The sequence below is a fragment of the Chenopodium album genome, chromosome 8, assembly GCF_948465745.1.
Source record: "Chenopodium album chromosome 8, dcCheAlbu1.1, whole genome shotgun sequence".
Lineage (NCBI taxonomy): Eukaryota > Viridiplantae > Streptophyta > Magnoliopsida > Caryophyllales > Amaranthaceae > Chenopodium > Chenopodium album.
The window spans coordinates 68,093,971-68,110,060 of record NC_137841.1 but is presented as its reverse complement, the minus strand read 5'-3'; the positions used below and the strand labels follow the sequence as shown (position 1 = coordinate 68,110,060).

General features: G+C 34.0%; 2 protein-coding genes across 2 annotated transcripts; both read right to left on the bottom strand.

Moving 5' to 3' along the window:
• Positions 1-2,169: 2,169 nt before the first annotated feature.
• Positions 2,170-5,494, bottom strand: LOC145642093 (chlorophyll a-b binding protein, chloroplastic-like). The gene is made up of 5 exons (XM_081693178.1): positions 5,335-5,494; positions 4,751-4,936; positions 4,379-4,416; positions 2,876-3,390; positions 2,170-2,529 (listed from the first exon to the last, which is right to left on the bottom strand). Exons 1-5 carry the CDS (start codon positions 5,388-5,390, stop codon positions 2,512-2,514), a joined length of 813 nt encoding a protein of 270 aa, XP_081549304.1. The 5' UTR covers positions 5,391-5,494; the 3' UTR covers positions 2,170-2,511.
• Positions 5,495-6,165: 671 nt separating this feature from the next.
• LOC145642092 (clathrin interactor EPSIN 1-like) lies at positions 6,166-15,869 on the bottom strand. Its single transcript, XM_081693177.1, has 12 exons — positions 15,676-15,869; positions 15,455-15,507; positions 15,290-15,341; positions 12,984-13,063; positions 12,804-12,882; positions 12,602-12,685; positions 12,349-12,494; positions 12,035-12,262; positions 9,943-10,082; positions 8,394-8,590; positions 7,684-8,077; positions 6,166-6,874 (listed from the first exon to the last, which is right to left on the bottom strand). The coding sequence occupies exons 2-12, from the start codon at positions 15,493-15,495 to the stop codon at positions 6,567-6,569; spliced, it is 1,749 nt and encodes a 582-aa protein (XP_081549303.1). The 5' UTR covers positions 15,496-15,507; positions 15,676-15,869; the 3' UTR covers positions 6,166-6,566.
• Between the last annotated feature and the right edge of the window lie 221 nt (positions 15,870-16,090).

Below are 16,090 nucleotides of genomic sequence, written 5' to 3'. Positions count from 1 at the left end.
TGGATCAGGTCGGGTTCTATCTTAGTAAAATAGGTTTGGAATCGGGTTGAGTCGAGTTAGAAAGTAACATTCAATTTTATGTAAGAGTCTTTACAAAATTGTAGTATTTACAAAACAGTTGAATAGTCTTTACAAAAAAAAAAAAAAATGTATGTTCTGTACAAAACAACTACATGTTCTTTTCGCGTTTATTGTCTGTACCAAGCAAGATACAGACGAATGTAACTTAAATTTTTTTTCCCCTCATAAAGTCTTATTTACACCTAACTAAATTACAAGTCGGACCCTTTCAAAAAAAAAAAAAAAAAAAAAAAATTACAAGTCGGACTCAAACCTACCAGGCTTCCAAGAAGAGTGTGTAGGAGACACAAGTAATGAACCTTTGCCTTTCGAATGGAAGATTTACGAATACTATTCACTTATTCAAGCGGCAACTTCCTTTGATTATATCGAAGCTGTTGAATTTGTATGTATAATCATCATATATTTGTGCACAATCTTAAAGTCAAATGTAAATACGACAACAACAAAACACGAGCTAATTGAATTGTTGGGATAGCCAAAACGAACCTTCTTATATGGTTAAATAAACCTAGCCTTTTACCTAGCTAGCTACAAGCCTTATCCATAATCCAACACAAATTATCACTTTTTAATTGTCTTACTACCCTGCTTCATTATATATATAATAGAGGTGTAATACAATTTGTCTAATTAGTTTGGTTTAGGTTGATTGATACTTGTATATGTTTTATTTGGGTGATTAGTCATCAAATTCATTTAATTTTGGTTCCATTTTGGTCAACCTTGAGTTTTAAGGTAGTGTTTGGCCAAGCTTTTGAACGTTCTTCTCAATTTAAGGAATAGAAGTTAGGCCAAACAAAGGATTTTCAAAAAGCCCAATATTATCTTACACTTCACGGCTAATCGGCTGCTCAATTTTTTCACGTTAGATTTGGTTTTAGTCAATTCAGATCACGTCATATATGAGAACATTGAGTTTTGATTACAAAATTTAAAAAATAGTCAATACAAATTACACTAACCAGTAAATCAAAGTTAATCCAATTCAAATAGTCGTCGGCTTAGATCAATATTATTAATTTAGTTTACTACTAGTACTTTTATTAAACACTCCCTAGGCTCTAGCCCTACAAATTTAAACTAAAAAAAAAAAACGTTGTAAACTTTGAAGCCGCCCATGAATTGTCGTGTACCTATATGTATAACTAAGAGACAATGATACGTTATTTGTGATCAAATTATTTAGTTTGTGTATGTTGACTATGCTTTAAATTACTTAGCCTAGAGTTGGACATTCAACAAGAATATTACAATTGGTTGAAGTTTTAGAAAGAATGAGTTCTTCAATGTCTCTTTTTGCACATCATATGTTATGTAAAATTCTTGGAATATTATGTTATTGTTTAAATTTATTAGTGGGGTTTTCTAATTGCTTTAATATATATATATTTATATTGCCGGCATAATTTGAGTCAACGGATGTGTTAATTTAATACACAAGTAATAATAATACTCTAATAGCTTTCAAAAACTAAGTAATTAATAGGAAAATCAATTATATATATAAACTTTTTGTTTTTTTTGCTTGTCCTATATATATGAAAAGTCCATTTTATAAAATTCATGTTTTATATTACTCATGCATTGACAAAATTTCACTAATTGATATGGCATATTGGCATCTATAGATCAACTTGTACTTTTATTTTACTCATTGTTTACAATTAAGCCCATAATTCAAATTATCTAGACAATCAAGTATTCATCATACCACTTAGTTAAAGGCGTGATTTTGTAATAGATGTAGAGACATGATATTAAATTTCAATCAATAATAATAAAAAAAAAAAAATTGATGGATATGTAAAAACCATATAATTTGAAAAGTCGAAATGTTAGATATAATAAATTAAAGTTAAAAATTACATAAAAAAGTTTTATATATAGATAAATATGGAACTTCATGACTAAGAAGAGCTACCAAATTACCATGCTAGTTTGTCACACTTCTTGCTCCTTAGTGCATGAAAAGTCATCAATAGGGAGTCATAAGCGACATTATTTTAATTTTACCTCATGCGTAAATATTAATATTGATATAGATACATTTGGCTGTACAATAGGCACGCTGTAATAAAATTGAAATAATAAGAAAAAAAATAGTTGCAACTTGGATTATGCATTAGTTCATTCATGTACTTTTATATCAAGCATATGACACATTGACACTCACACTAATCACACCATCGATATCTGAAAATTGGACGATTTATGTGAGTAAATCTAAGATTAGATGATATAATTCATAGTTATGTACTAATTAAATCCAAGAGGTATTTGTACAAAGCTCCAACAATTTGTAGGTGCAAACTAAATAACCAACTTAAGATCTGCTGATTTGCTCTTACTTTCCAGCAATGACCCTTTTACCCCTTTCTCATTCCTCCTAGAACAACCAACATCTCTTTCTTTAGCCTTTGCTCCTCTTCACTTGGGGGTAAAAGCCTGAAATTAGGTCAATTGCATCAATTAGATTGAGTGTGATCAAACACATAAACTATAGAGGAACTATATGTATTCTAGAATTAACGCACACGCTTATTGAATTAACATAATTATCCTTCATTAAGTACGTACCGAAATATATACCATATCATTAAGTACATACCAAAATATATACCATATCATGACTTGTTAAGAAATTTAAGTTTATCTTCTATAAAATGTAGACTGCATGACCTATCAATTAAGGATTTAAGGACGGAGGCAGTAAATGTCTTTTATGACTAAAAATTTTAATCCGCATTTTCCAATATAAATAAGTAAATAGATAACATAAGAAAAGACTTACAGCAAAAATTGTGGCATGGCCAGGATCAGCAAGATGGGCAAAGAGGTTATCAATTGGGCCAGTCCCAGTGTAAATGTGTTGGAACCAAGCACCCATAACAGCCAACATAGCCAACCTTCCATTCTTAATCTCCTTAGTCCTCAACTCCTTAACCTTTTGAGGCGAGCCCGAACCCCAACCCAATGGGTCAAACCAAAGCCCGCCCGGGTATCCAACATCGGTACCGGTGAGCTTGTTGTTGGGGAAGATTGGGTCAGTGTTGACACAACCGGGTTTGATGATGTCGGCCCATCTACGGCCCTCGGCCCAACCAATCAAAACCATTTCGATTACGAAAAGGGTGGTGGTGTCTGTGAAGTACTCAAGTTCACCAGCAGTGTACCAAGAAGGTGTGTTTAAGATGCCAATTTTGGTTAGGAATTCTGGGATGAAAATTCCAGCTGCTCCTAACATAGCCCATCTACAATGTACTATTTCTGATTGTACCATCCATTTCAAAGTCTCTGGGTCGGAACCTGTTCAATCACTCAATCAATCAATTAATCAAAGCCTTAATCCCAAATGGGGTCGGAACCTGTTCAATCACTCAATCAATTAATCAAAGCCTTAATTCCAAATGGGGTCGGAACCTGTTCAAATGTATACACATTTTTTGTTACTAAAACTCGTATAAAAACTTGGTGTTCATTTGCAATAAACGGGTAGCCTGAATGAGTTCTATTCTTCTCCTCGTATAAAATAAATACTTAGCATTAAAAAAACTTGGTACAACTCGTACAAGTTTGCCAATATAGTACAGACGTACAATCTATTTGCCAGTTGAGCTCGACTTGGTTATAAAATGCATTACTAGAATGATTTTCAACACGTACAAGTTTGCCTATATAGTACAGCTTATTTGCAAGCTACTTGAGCTCGGCTTGATTATAAAATGCATTACTAAATTGAGTTCGACTCAAAATTAAACTAGCTGATTTGTTGAGTAGTTGTGACCTGAACCGAGCTAGTCTAAGGTCTCGTCCACTTCACCTTATTTTGTTAAATTGAAATTATTTTTTGGTGAACTGAAATTATTTTACTGATTTTTTACTATATTTCTTCTTTAAAGTTACTGAATTGAAATTATTTTGACTTAAAGTTTACGGGGCCTAAGTTTTAAGTCTGACTAGTTTCATTATCACCCCTAGTTTTACTTTTGTTCTTTGAATAAATTTGATCATTCGATCTGAATAAAACAACATTATCTCCTTTATAAATAATTCAAAGTACTCCTTATTTTGTTATTACTGACAGGTTTTATCATAATTAAAACATCAATCTTAATACAATCACCAAACAATAATTTATTCTCTGAGTTTGTATTGCTAATAATTCATAAGTTTTATGATTTGTGAACAAATTAAAATAATTCCTTAGTTACATGATTAGATAAAAATAATGATCAGATTATGCTACTTGCCACCTAAAACAATGATGTAAGCTGTAGATCTGAATTGGACTTACCAAATCCAAGAGGATCAAAGCCAAAGTCTCCTGGAAGGCTGCAGTTTCAGGAACATATAAAACAGAATTAGCCACCCAGAAGATAGATATAATTCTTGTAATAATTAAAGATTAGATTAACTCATATGTACAAATTTAAAGCTAGATTCAAATACGCGATCTGTAAAATTACAAATTTACCCTCACGTAAAACCCTCTTAAAAAAGATTACTAGTCATAGAATATAAAATCAATCGTGGACTCCAATCATCGGCTTATGAGATTAAAACAAAAGCGATCATTATGTGAAATTACAATTTTACCCTCATATATATGTTACGGAAAAAGCATTCGGGTGTAGGGTGAGGGGCAAAGAGAGAAAAAAGTATAGACCTGCCATCAAGCCATGCAGGAGGGGTGCTACCAGGGAACCAAATAGGCCTATCTGGGTCAGCTGCTGCAGCTGAGACACTGAAGGACTTTGATGAAAGAGGAGCCCTGAATTTGGTCTCTCTCAACTTCTTTCCTCCAAGGAATGATGCTCTTGTTGCTCCCAATACATTTCCTTTCTTCTGTGCACTGTTTCATCATTTTGTAACAAATTATTTTTGTCACTTAATCATGTCTCTCATATTACATAATATTTGTACAATACTTGTATCATATGAACTTCTTTCTAAGCATAACAAAAGGGTTTTTAAAGGTTGATCACACATATCTATTTTCTACTCATCAAAACAATATCAGGATTACAATATGACATTGTCTACGTTGGAAATCAAGTGTCAGTGTGTCACATGCCGTAATTTAGTGATTGTTTGGTTGACATGGTAATTAGTTGATCATATGAAGTCGTATTTTATGAATAGTCATAAAAATATGTTATGATAAACAATGTTACAATTTAACGTGTACAACAAATATATTAAGCTTAGAAGTAATTTAAATATTTAAAGAAGAGTGTGGAGAGAACATGCCTGGGAGAAGAAGCACAAACAGCTGTTGTGGCTGAAGAAGCACACACAGAAGCCATAACCTTTATTTTTGTGTAATTTTTGCCTCTGTTTTTTTGGGTGAATAATATTACAAAATGGGTTTTTTGATGCTTCAAAAATTAGCTTAATATTACCAAAGGAACCTGGGCTTATCTTGAAAGATAGATAAGTTTGATTTCCAATTGGTTAATGGACTGCCATGTGGCATATAAAATCTTATGTTTTGTGTTTTGGTTGGAATAATCTGTAACTTGTGGTTCTCTTTCATTTATATGCATGCCTGGTACTAATATCTCTATGACTGCCCCACTCTTTATTTGTATGTTAGATCATACAAGTGAATTGTTACATTTGTAAGGAAAAATTGTCATGCTGACCATGTATCGAGTCGTAATAGGTAATGATGTAAATGAGATTCAATCTTTAAAATGGATTATCGCTTACAATGGTTTATCTTTAATTTAATCATCTGGTTAGTCTTGTACACAAACACAATAAACATGTATACACAACTTGTGGTTTTCGAAGTGAAAGTAGTTACAAAAAAAAAAATTGTATTGAGTAATACGTAAATCTTATGGCCAACATTTATAATATGGATTTTTATTAAAGGTTGCTAAAAACTCATCCCCTTTCCATAACACAATAAGAATCACCAGACTATAAGATTAATAGGGACCTTCTAGTAGCAGAAATTTTCCCAGTTCAAGAGCAAAATTTTTTGTCCCAAATGTAGAACAATTGTATGGAAAAACAAGAATTAAAAATAAATGATAAAAAAAAAAAAAAAAAAAAAACTAAAACAAATAAATCTAAGGAAAATAAACAAGGAATTGGCATTCAATTTTCTGAAAAATCATATACTCTACCAATTTGGTTCATATGAATCGTAGCTCTTTTATACAGCATATAAACGCAATTCATTCAAAATTTCAAATACAAGAACACAGAACAGAATCGAGACATCAAATCCCTCTTTTCAAGTACATACATACAACATTACATACAGAGTAGCGGATGCACTCAAAATAAAGCTCCTCATTAATCTGCATTATAGGCTCTATAACTCGCTTTGACGAAATATTAGAACACAATATGGCATTCTTCGAAAAGTAATCTAGACCACCATGCTGAAAAAATGCTTGAAAATTAAGCCTTCCATCAAACAAACAAATATTGAGGTCACCAAAAGAATCCTATTAAAACGGATCGTATCATTTCTGGAAGCCACCAAACTGATACTGGCTGCTGCTGGTGAAGCTTGAGAAAAAATCATCCCCGCCGGTTGTTGGATTAACACCAGTTCCACCAAATCCAGTACTCGTACCCAAACCCGTACCTGTGCCGTTACCCATACCCATACTCACACCCATACCTGTACCCAAACCCAAACCCATACCCATACCCATACCCACACCCATACCCATACCCATATATGATGTCGCAGGTGCCTTCTGCTTCTCCTCTGAACCATCACTTAAACCACCAACTATTCCAATATCCGACAGATTTACCTTCTTGGCTGCACAGAGTTTACATATATGTAAATTAACACCGAAGATTCCAAAATTTATACCTCATTAGCAAAACAATGAGCAGTGTCTAGATAATATAGCGGTAATCATTATAAGCAAGCAACAAATTACTGTGTATACACAGAAGCAAAATGAAAGATATAAAATCATCATTGGCATCTTCTCTTTCACCCAAAGAGAAAAGGGGGTGGTGGAAGTGAAGAGAGCCCTGTATCAACAAAAATCTCAGCAAATTGGAACTAAGAATAACGGATCTATCTAGGGTGCCACAACTAAATTTCAGGGTCTACCACTTCCGAACACCTCTAACACCGAACTAGCAATCACGACGAGAGCATTTGTTTTACTACTTTACCATGTACGGACATCTAAAGCACTTCTCGAGAGTTATCATACATTGTATGTTTAATAACCACACTTTCAATTTCCAATTCTTAAGAATAATTAAAGATACAACGAGACATCCAACTAAGTTGTTGGACGAGAGAGCCAATACATGCAAACATTTTTTACAGTCCCTGCACATGGACAACTGGACATGTGCAAACCTGAAAAAGAAGGTTCAATACTGGAGCATGAAAACACAAAACCGGACGGCCTTTCAAAAATGAAGCCAACTATTCCACTGCCAAAATTTGTTGACTCGGAAATGTTGCATTTCAGTTTTATTTGCTGACTAAGTCTATGTATCAAATGCAACTATGACCAACCAAAGTTTAAGGACACAAATGGAAATTTGAAGCATTGATTAAAAGTGGAAGAATCAAAATAATTTACCATAGATAGAAAAACTTACGAGCAGATATATTAAGATCAATCAGTCCACGGCTCAAAGAATCAGACCAAATTCCAGATTTAACCTGGAAATTGTCCTTTTTTGGAGGTGCGGATTTGGTATTCAAATCCAACGCAGCATTATTCACAAGGGGATTTTCTGTGGGTGCTGCAGATGATTGATCAGTTTGAGCAGCAAAAGCTCCAAAAACATTAGATCCATCAAAACTGTCCAATGGAATAGTTGCAAACGGATCTACAAAATTCACATTTGATGGCCCGGTGTTTTCAGATTTTGTAGGTGGAACAACTGGATCAGATGCTGCAAAGAAGTCCATTGTTGAAGACACTGCAGCCGATGGTGCTGGCTGTGCAGTGGATGGTGCAGGTTGGGCAGCAAATAGATCAATATTGGCCTGCATGATTGTACACGATAATTTAAGTTAGTAGAGATGATTCAGAAAAAGATGGTACAACAAAAGAATGACTAGTAGGGTATAACATCCATGCTTCCCACATGAAGACCTCCACAAGACAGGTTTTTTGTCACAAACCATGCAGAGGTAAAAAGCATTACAGTGATTTTTTTTCCTTATACACATCACAGGGTTCTAAAATGGAAACCCATCATACAAGTAAAAAATGGAAAGCTGCAAAGCAAAGAGAAAGAAAGAATGAACGAAACCCTATCTATTCTTGGGAAAAATGAAAAACTAACAATGAGCAACCAACCTGAGTTTGAGAATTCCCTCTTCCTTCCACTGGAGGGGCAGCTGAAACAAAATCAGCATCTGCAAACAGATCAACATCGGATGACTTGCTACTAACAGCATTGCTTTGTGGAGGAGTAATTGTAGGTGCATCCAAGAGGTCTCCAATTAAACTTTCTCCAAACAGATCCACTTGTTGTGTACTTGCAGGAGCAGGCTCTACAAGTAAATGCATACATTGGAACAATAAGAAGCAGCAGCAAAATATGGTGAGATTTGCAGGTAAGTAATAGGAGCTACAGCAGCATCTAGAGCTCCAAGCCTCCAACAGTAAGTGGGTTTCAACTACAATGAATTAGTTAAAAGACTAGTCCTAACTTTCTTTTGAAATTAAAAAAAGTCTTTCTAATATCAGTCATGCTTATGCAATAACTAATGAATGTTGTGTGTTGCAGTCATGCTCCTACCCAAAAAATTCCACAAAATCAATGACAGTTTGAGATTAAGACATAGTCAGTGCTATCAGTCATGTATTGTTCATACTTCACAGTAAAGTCACATAATTATAGATATGTGAGGAACAAAGAGCATATGGATTCTTGCAAGCAAATTGATCATGCTTTGCCTTAGAAAACACATTATGCATCATGACTACTTCACTGCTAAGTAATCATTCAAAGCCCAATATATCGACATCAAGATCCTCACATATTAATCACCATAATCCCCAAAGTGTTTTTTTTTTTTTTTTAAGAACCCCAAAAGTAATATTTTAAAAGCCTGTGAGATTTGGATGTGTTTGTATATACACAGCACTTTGTCATTTAGAGCAAAAGAGATACCAACACAGCTATCCAACCTGGCTTTGTAATAATCAAGATAATGTTGGTAAGTCTTGAATCAACAACTCAAATAGTATAGGACAGCATACTTCGCATTTTTTTGTCCTACACTATTCTGCCAAAAGTTGTGTTCTGCAACAGTAATTTAGCGTCATCTAATCTAGACTCATTCCTCCACAAAAAATAAAACTCATACAAGAAAATACAAGTTCCACTACATCCATAAGAAATAGCTTCTAATTCAACAAAAGATAAGTTAACTTCTACTACATCCATAAGTTGCAACATCTGATTTAGCAGCCTCTAAATGTAACGAATGCCAATGTGAGCCCTAATCAATTCCATTGGGAAGTTTCTTATATTAGAAATTTGAGATACGCATCCAACAACTCCATGTTTAGACAGGAGGCATAAATTAAACCATTATCAGTGCATTGAAATCGCACAGAACAAAGTACAATTTCGAGCATTCAATTAGCAGTGGAACCTCAACAGTACCTCATCATTAGTTTACACTAGACTTTGTATCCTCATCCAAAGATTAAGATTGAACTCTAGATCTCATAAAATGAGTGAAGAAAATTAGCCAAAAAAAAACATAAAATGAAGGCCCTAAAATGACTTCTATGATTTTACATCGATTGATCATTGAATAAAATTTAAGGAAAAAAAAAAAGTTGATGTGTAAGACGAAATTAACTTCAACAGGAATCAATCCCGAGGACTTACTTGTTGCAGAAGTTCCCCGAGGGTCAAAATCGTCATCATCTTCATCTAACTGACCATTTGAAGGAGTGTTAGCATTCTGTTGTGAAACGGAAGAGTATTCATCTTTTGCAGAACCTGCCGAAGGAAGATCCTGATTTTTGCTGCAGAAACAACATATAATCAGCCAAAATGAGACTATATTCTACAATTCACACTTTCATGGCATATATCCAGTAAGTCCAAAAGCATGGGTGGAAGAGAGCCAGCAAACCACTTGCAGACTCCTACCTTTGGTAAAGAATCATAGATCTAGCAATGCAACTACACTGCTCAGCCTTCCCTTCAAAATTCCACTCTTCAGAACAGTTATTCGATCACTAAGAAAGCTCATAAATTTACTTGGTCAGGGATAAGAAAAAAAACAATAATTCTACAAGCAAGCTTCGAGGTGTTAACCCTGTTCTAATACTAAGAATTTCAATAGCCTCTACCCACCAGGGCACTAGACCTACCCTAGGAATGATATGGTGGTATGGTCAGCGTTAAAGCACACACACACACAGTAATGAAACATATCAAGCCATTCTGGTACGTATAGCCAGAACTGAAAATTATTTAAACTTTCCATTCCTAGAAATGCCATTCCAAAAACTGTTACGTTTACGTATTAAAAGTCATCATCTTTTATCAATGCTATTATACATAGAATTGTTCCTATAACAGCGACATATAAGGGACGTTCATAAGCATTTTATATTGGTTAGAAGCTTATAATATATAACAAAAAAAAATATATAAAATCACGGTTCTAAAGGGTATTTTTTTCAACAAAAATCTAAAATGTATAACTAAATTCTTGGATAACAGTGATTAAAAAAATCAATTTGCCAAATCACAAACAACGACCGCAAGAAAAGGTAAGGTAATGCCTGAGAGATGACGTTATTGTGACACGACTGTGAATTACTTTTTTACTATGCGATAGACTTGTTGAAAAAGTTTAAGCACCAAACAACAGCTAAAAAAAAATCACTCTTAGACAGCATGTATAATTGTATATCAACTTTTATTGGCGTGGATGATAAAAAAGAAGGTGGCTGCTGGAAGATTGATATAGTTGAATTCTGGTGGAATCAACTTTTCACAAGAGTAAAATCTCTTGCCAAGTTACCAGGATGCGAGTAATGGAAATAGTGACCATTAAAATACAGAAGAAGATTATAATCTTTATAACATGAGGATTTCAACATAAGTGGAATGTCCAAGAAATAGTCCACAAAATAAGGCAGATAAGCCTTAAAATCCTCCAAAAAACATATCTTAAATTCGCAACCCTGTTTTAGAGTGTAATGAGCTCAACATACTGTAGTGTAGTCAGTTGACAACACCCCTTCATACAGATAATAATTTCCTAACGAATGTTTATTGCTCTTATCAAGCATATACCTATGAAAATTAGAGAAAAAAGCATTTACCAAACTGAAAGACCATAAAATGATATTCCTAAGGAACATATCAACTCACTCTTTTTTCTATCACTCAAGGTCTCCCATTCCTCTCCATTCTGTTCATCATCTTTGACTATATTTTCTTTGTTATAGCTAAATTGATACCGAAAGAGTTGAAGACAGAAAATATAGAGTAAATGTAATGAAGTGACCAAAGGAGTGATGTGAGCAGCAAAGGGGGGGAAAGAAGACACTCAAGCAAAAGATGAAAAGAAGACAAAGCTAATTAAGGGAGCACTAAGGGGTGTGGCAAACTGGCAACATGGTACTGAATTCTGATACTCTTGAGTAAGGACAAACACAATCAATATTATGTTACCTTTTGTTTGCTTGATCATAAAAGGCATGTAGCTTAGCAGTAGAAGGGCATGAGGATTGTGATATTGATGTTTAGAGTTGTAAACTAAAGTCGCTAGTGGAGACTTGCATCTCTGTTTATTACAATTTAGGCTTAAAATTATTGATTAAAAAAAAATAATAATAAATAAATAAAAGGTGTGGCATATAACCTTCAACTACAAGCAAAACATTACTTTTGAAGAAAAGTGGGTTAAAATATTAGAAAGGGAAAATAGAAGCAACATGGAAAATTTTTAGCAGCCTACCTGCTATAATGAGCTGTTTTCCTTTCAGCAGAAGCTCCTTGATAAGACTTGGGAACAAATTTCTCAAATTTATCTTGCCCAGAATAGTCTTCATCTCTGCTTTTGTAACCATCATCATCATATCTGCCACCGAAGCCTCCATACCTGTTGCTGCTCTGGGAACCGCCACCACCATAAGAAGCTGAACTTGACTTGTACGACATCCCCGTAGATGAGAGTCCAACATACCTATAAACAGATGCACGAGAAATTTCATGAGTATTTTCTATGTGTACAGAGAAATTAGGCACTGATTATAATACTTCAAAACGCACTTCTCACGGTTACTAGCAGCTTTTTTCCGGGCTGCTTCTATTTTATCCTTGTTATTTAGAAGAGCTACAATGTTTTCTGCCTTCTTTCTGACATTGATACCCACATCCTTTCCATTTGGTTCAACAAATTCAAAGCTTGCGAGCGACTTTACCAGGCCAAAGCAATATGTGAAAAAAGAAAAAAAGACATAAGATATATTTCTTGGACAATAATCACTATAACCTAAAAAAGATAAGATAAAAGGATTCATACTGAGATTTGAAAAGTATGTTCTATGATCTCATCAACAGCTCGTTCAGATCCATTGGAAATGAGATACTCTATCACAGCCAGTGCCTGGATAAGAACCAATGCAGAGATAAGGGGAAACAAAATATTAGCATGACTTCTTTAGGATTACAAACCTTTACCAGCTGAAAGAGTTTCAAATCACAGCAGATGAAGTTTAAAGTACCTTATAAACATAACGCCAATCCTTGCCAGTTTCTCCCAATCTTGTCCAGAGAACATTCATAACCATCTGGCATTCAGAACTTGCAGATAGCAAAAGAAAGGCCAGGCATATCAAGAAAAAAAGTCAGAATCCTCCTTTCAGCTCAAATAACTAAGACAATTTGAGATTACAGGAATTTACAATTTTTTGGTGGCTACAGCTATTTCTGCCAGTGCACTTCCATGAGGACCCCAAGGCTCATTATCAGTTGCATCCAGCACCTATCATAAATCATGGTAGTCGGATTTTATAATCATAAAGCAACTAATTTTACAAGGATTTAGAATCTAATCCCCAATAAATGCAAAGTATAGATATTATTGAATTAGTTATTTAGTTACTCGATTATGTCTGATTTGTATGAGTGCATTTGGACATTTGGTGTACCACTCAATATCTGCTGCTTCAAACTAAAGAAGTAAGGTCGTGTATAATTGACCCCAACTTTAGCACTCAATGCAATGATAATACAAGGTTGATATTATTTCATTCCGAAAACAAAGCAGCAACCTCAATCAAGAAGCTCATGATACCGGATCCTTTCTAATTATCTTGCAAAAGTCTATTCAATTATCTAACCTCACAGTGTGAAAAATCAGCAGAAAGAGAACAAGCTACCCACTCTTAGTCTCTTACCATTAATAAACTTCTGAAGTCGGATTTTATTAATAATTTTAACTAAGATTATTCCCCTGTTCTCAGACATCAAGAAAACTAAGTCCTACAAAGTGACAATTTCAATCTACAAATTTTGATTAGATTCTATACCATGACAATAGTACTCAATTCATACATAGAAATGGCATGAAAAGGAGTGATGTTCTTTCAGATTAGAATATGTGAATATTTAAAGGCATCACAGAAAAGTCTCCAAAAAGCCTCGTGTTAAAACAGTAGACTGACACAGATCATCTACACAGTTCCTTTTCCTAAGGGTTTAATCTGATCAAAGGGTGCTCAAAGCAAGCAGATAATTTAGAATACCAACACTGGAATTATTTGTCTTATGGTCATGGAAACACACATCACATTTGTTTTTACTTCTATCATCCACAAGAGGAAGAAAGACAAGGCAATTAAGCTCAGGTGAATGCCAACAGCTCAAAGCAATACTTGCAGCTTATTTAAAACTAATATATAGACAGTGATGGACTGATGGAAGATATTTCTCTTGGCAGTTTGATGGTGCACTGAGAAAGAAAGAAACCAATGCACCATGAAAAATATGAAAAACAACCCATCATATACAGCACCCATAGTCCAGCCAAAGAGTGCATAATGTCGTTTATAATATACAACAAATATATACGCCTTTTGTACCAGTAAAATCAGTTTGGGTGTCCATGACCGGGCACACAGAAAAACAAGATTTCAAGTAAGCATGCAGAAGTATACATGATAAGATAAGAAAAGGTAAATTGAGGAAGTAAACAAAAAGGAGCCAGTGGCAATTACAGCTAAGCAACCTGCTTCCATTTCCAGATTATCATTGCCCTTATTTGATTTCGTCACCAGTATAAAATTCTGTTCCAAGTACAAGCTAAAGAGCTAGATTCTAGCCTCACTTTCCTGAGCAAGAGCCGAGAGCTTAGTGAGAGTTCAAGCTCAGTTCATTATCACTCTATAATAGCACAATGCACCATACTCTGATAACCCACCCCCTTCCCCCATCCGCCCACCCAATAAAAAGGCAAATGAGGGGAAAAACAGGAAAAGGAAAGAAAAAGGTACCTTGGAACTAAACAAAAAAAATTCGAAATTTACATGTATGGGTTATCCCCCAAGGATTACGAATAATTTCCACCTACGACTCCCTTCCTAGTGGATGGTATCTTCATGGAAGAAAACCAAGTGACACTCAAAATTCTAGTGGCTAGACGGTGATATTGCTCAGCTATCCATTAGAATTCAATACTAAGTGCCAAAGCAGCAAGTTCTTAATAGATGTTTTTTTTATGCTTCACCAACAAAATTTAGTTCTAAAATATCACATTTTACAGTGTCCAACATTAGGAAACTTCAAAAAATCTTCTACAGATTTGCAACAACCGAACTGTGAAATCAGTAACATTATCCAATAAACACATTGAAAGAGAGCTTATTTTGGTCATTAGCTCCCTTATAAGCTTGAGAAAAGTTCTAAATATATGTTGCCAAGTACAAATCATACCCTTCACAATGATCACACACATAAATAAATAAAAATACAGATCAAACCCGAGCCATCCAGATCAAATAGTACAGGAAATTTAGTCGTTTGATTCATACAATGAAAGAACCCAATATAAAACATTAGAACATACTTAGTATTGACTAAAATTGAAGCTCTTATAGCTAAAATCTTACCCCAGGATTGCAATTTCACTTCATCAACACCAAATTAATAAAGCGTACACAAAATGAATGAATCAATTAAAAACATAATGCATTTTAATTCAATAACTAACCTTTTGCTCGATCTCAGGAACCTTCAATACCTTCAAGTTCACCTCTCGTTTTCTACAATCACAGTTCAAAAATTACCCAAAATCAACAAACCTAAACCCTAATTTCCAAAATTTCACACAAATCAACAATAAAATTGCCATTTACACTAAATTAAGAAGAATTACATTTCGCGAACAGCTTGATCGACAACCTTCATGAAATCCATGTTGATTGAGATCTGAAAATTATATAACAGGATCAAATTCAATAATGTGTAAGCAAATTATGAAAAAAATCAACATAGATCTGAGTTTGAATTAACTGATTTCAATTTTTTCACATCAAATTAATTGATTTCAATTTTTTCATAAAACAAACAATTAAATTAAAAAAAAAGTTGAAATACCTTATTGAGTAGCGAGAATCGGTGGTTCAAGAAGAGAGAGAGCAATCAATGGAGATTCCGAAGTTATTTTAATGGAGGATTGAAACCATGAAATTGCGAATTGTAATTGAAGAATGAACGTATTATCGTCACCTTCTTTATTGAAAATGTTTGATTTTTTTAATTTTTTTTTAATTTTTTTATTTTTTTTTTTTTTAATTTTTTTGGTTTTTTTTTTTTTTTTTTTTTTTTTTTTTTTTTTTTTTTGTGGATAGAATATTTACATGATGAATTGTTCACTTAAAAAATAGAGTAAAAAATTTCATGTCATTTAGCATCTAACCACTATTCACTGCGTGGATGCCAACTGTCTTAAATCGTGTACTTTTCACTTGATCAGTGTCAAGTAAGATTTTTAAAAGTTTTGTGAAATTAA

Bases quoted from the DNA above. Each gene is read 5' to 3' on its own strand.
- LOC145642092 (XM_081693177.1), bottom strand. From the start codon at position 15,495: ATGGATTTCATGAAGGTTGTCGATCAAGCTGTTCGCGAAAT. The intron at 15,342-15,454 runs GTAATTCTTCTT...CTGTGATTGTAG, and splicing joins GATCAAGCTGTTCGCGAAAT to AAAACGAGAGGTGAACTTGA. The intron at 12,263-12,348 runs GTGCGTTTTGAA...ATCTGTTTATAG, and splicing joins GCTGCTAGTAACCGTGAGAA to GTATGTTGGACTCTCATCTA.
- LOC145642093 (XM_081693178.1), bottom strand. From the start codon at position 5,390: ATGGCTTCTGTGTGTGCTTCTTCAGCCACAACAGCTGTTTGTGCTTCT. The intron at 4,937-5,334 runs GCATGTTCTCTC...ATGATGAAACAG, and splicing joins GTTTGTGCTTCTTCTCCCAG to TGCACAGAAGAAAGGAAATG. The intron at 4,417-4,750 runs GTCTATACTTTT...CTGAAACTGCAG, and splicing joins CCTGCATGGCTTGATGGCAG to CCTTCCAGGAGACTTTGGCT.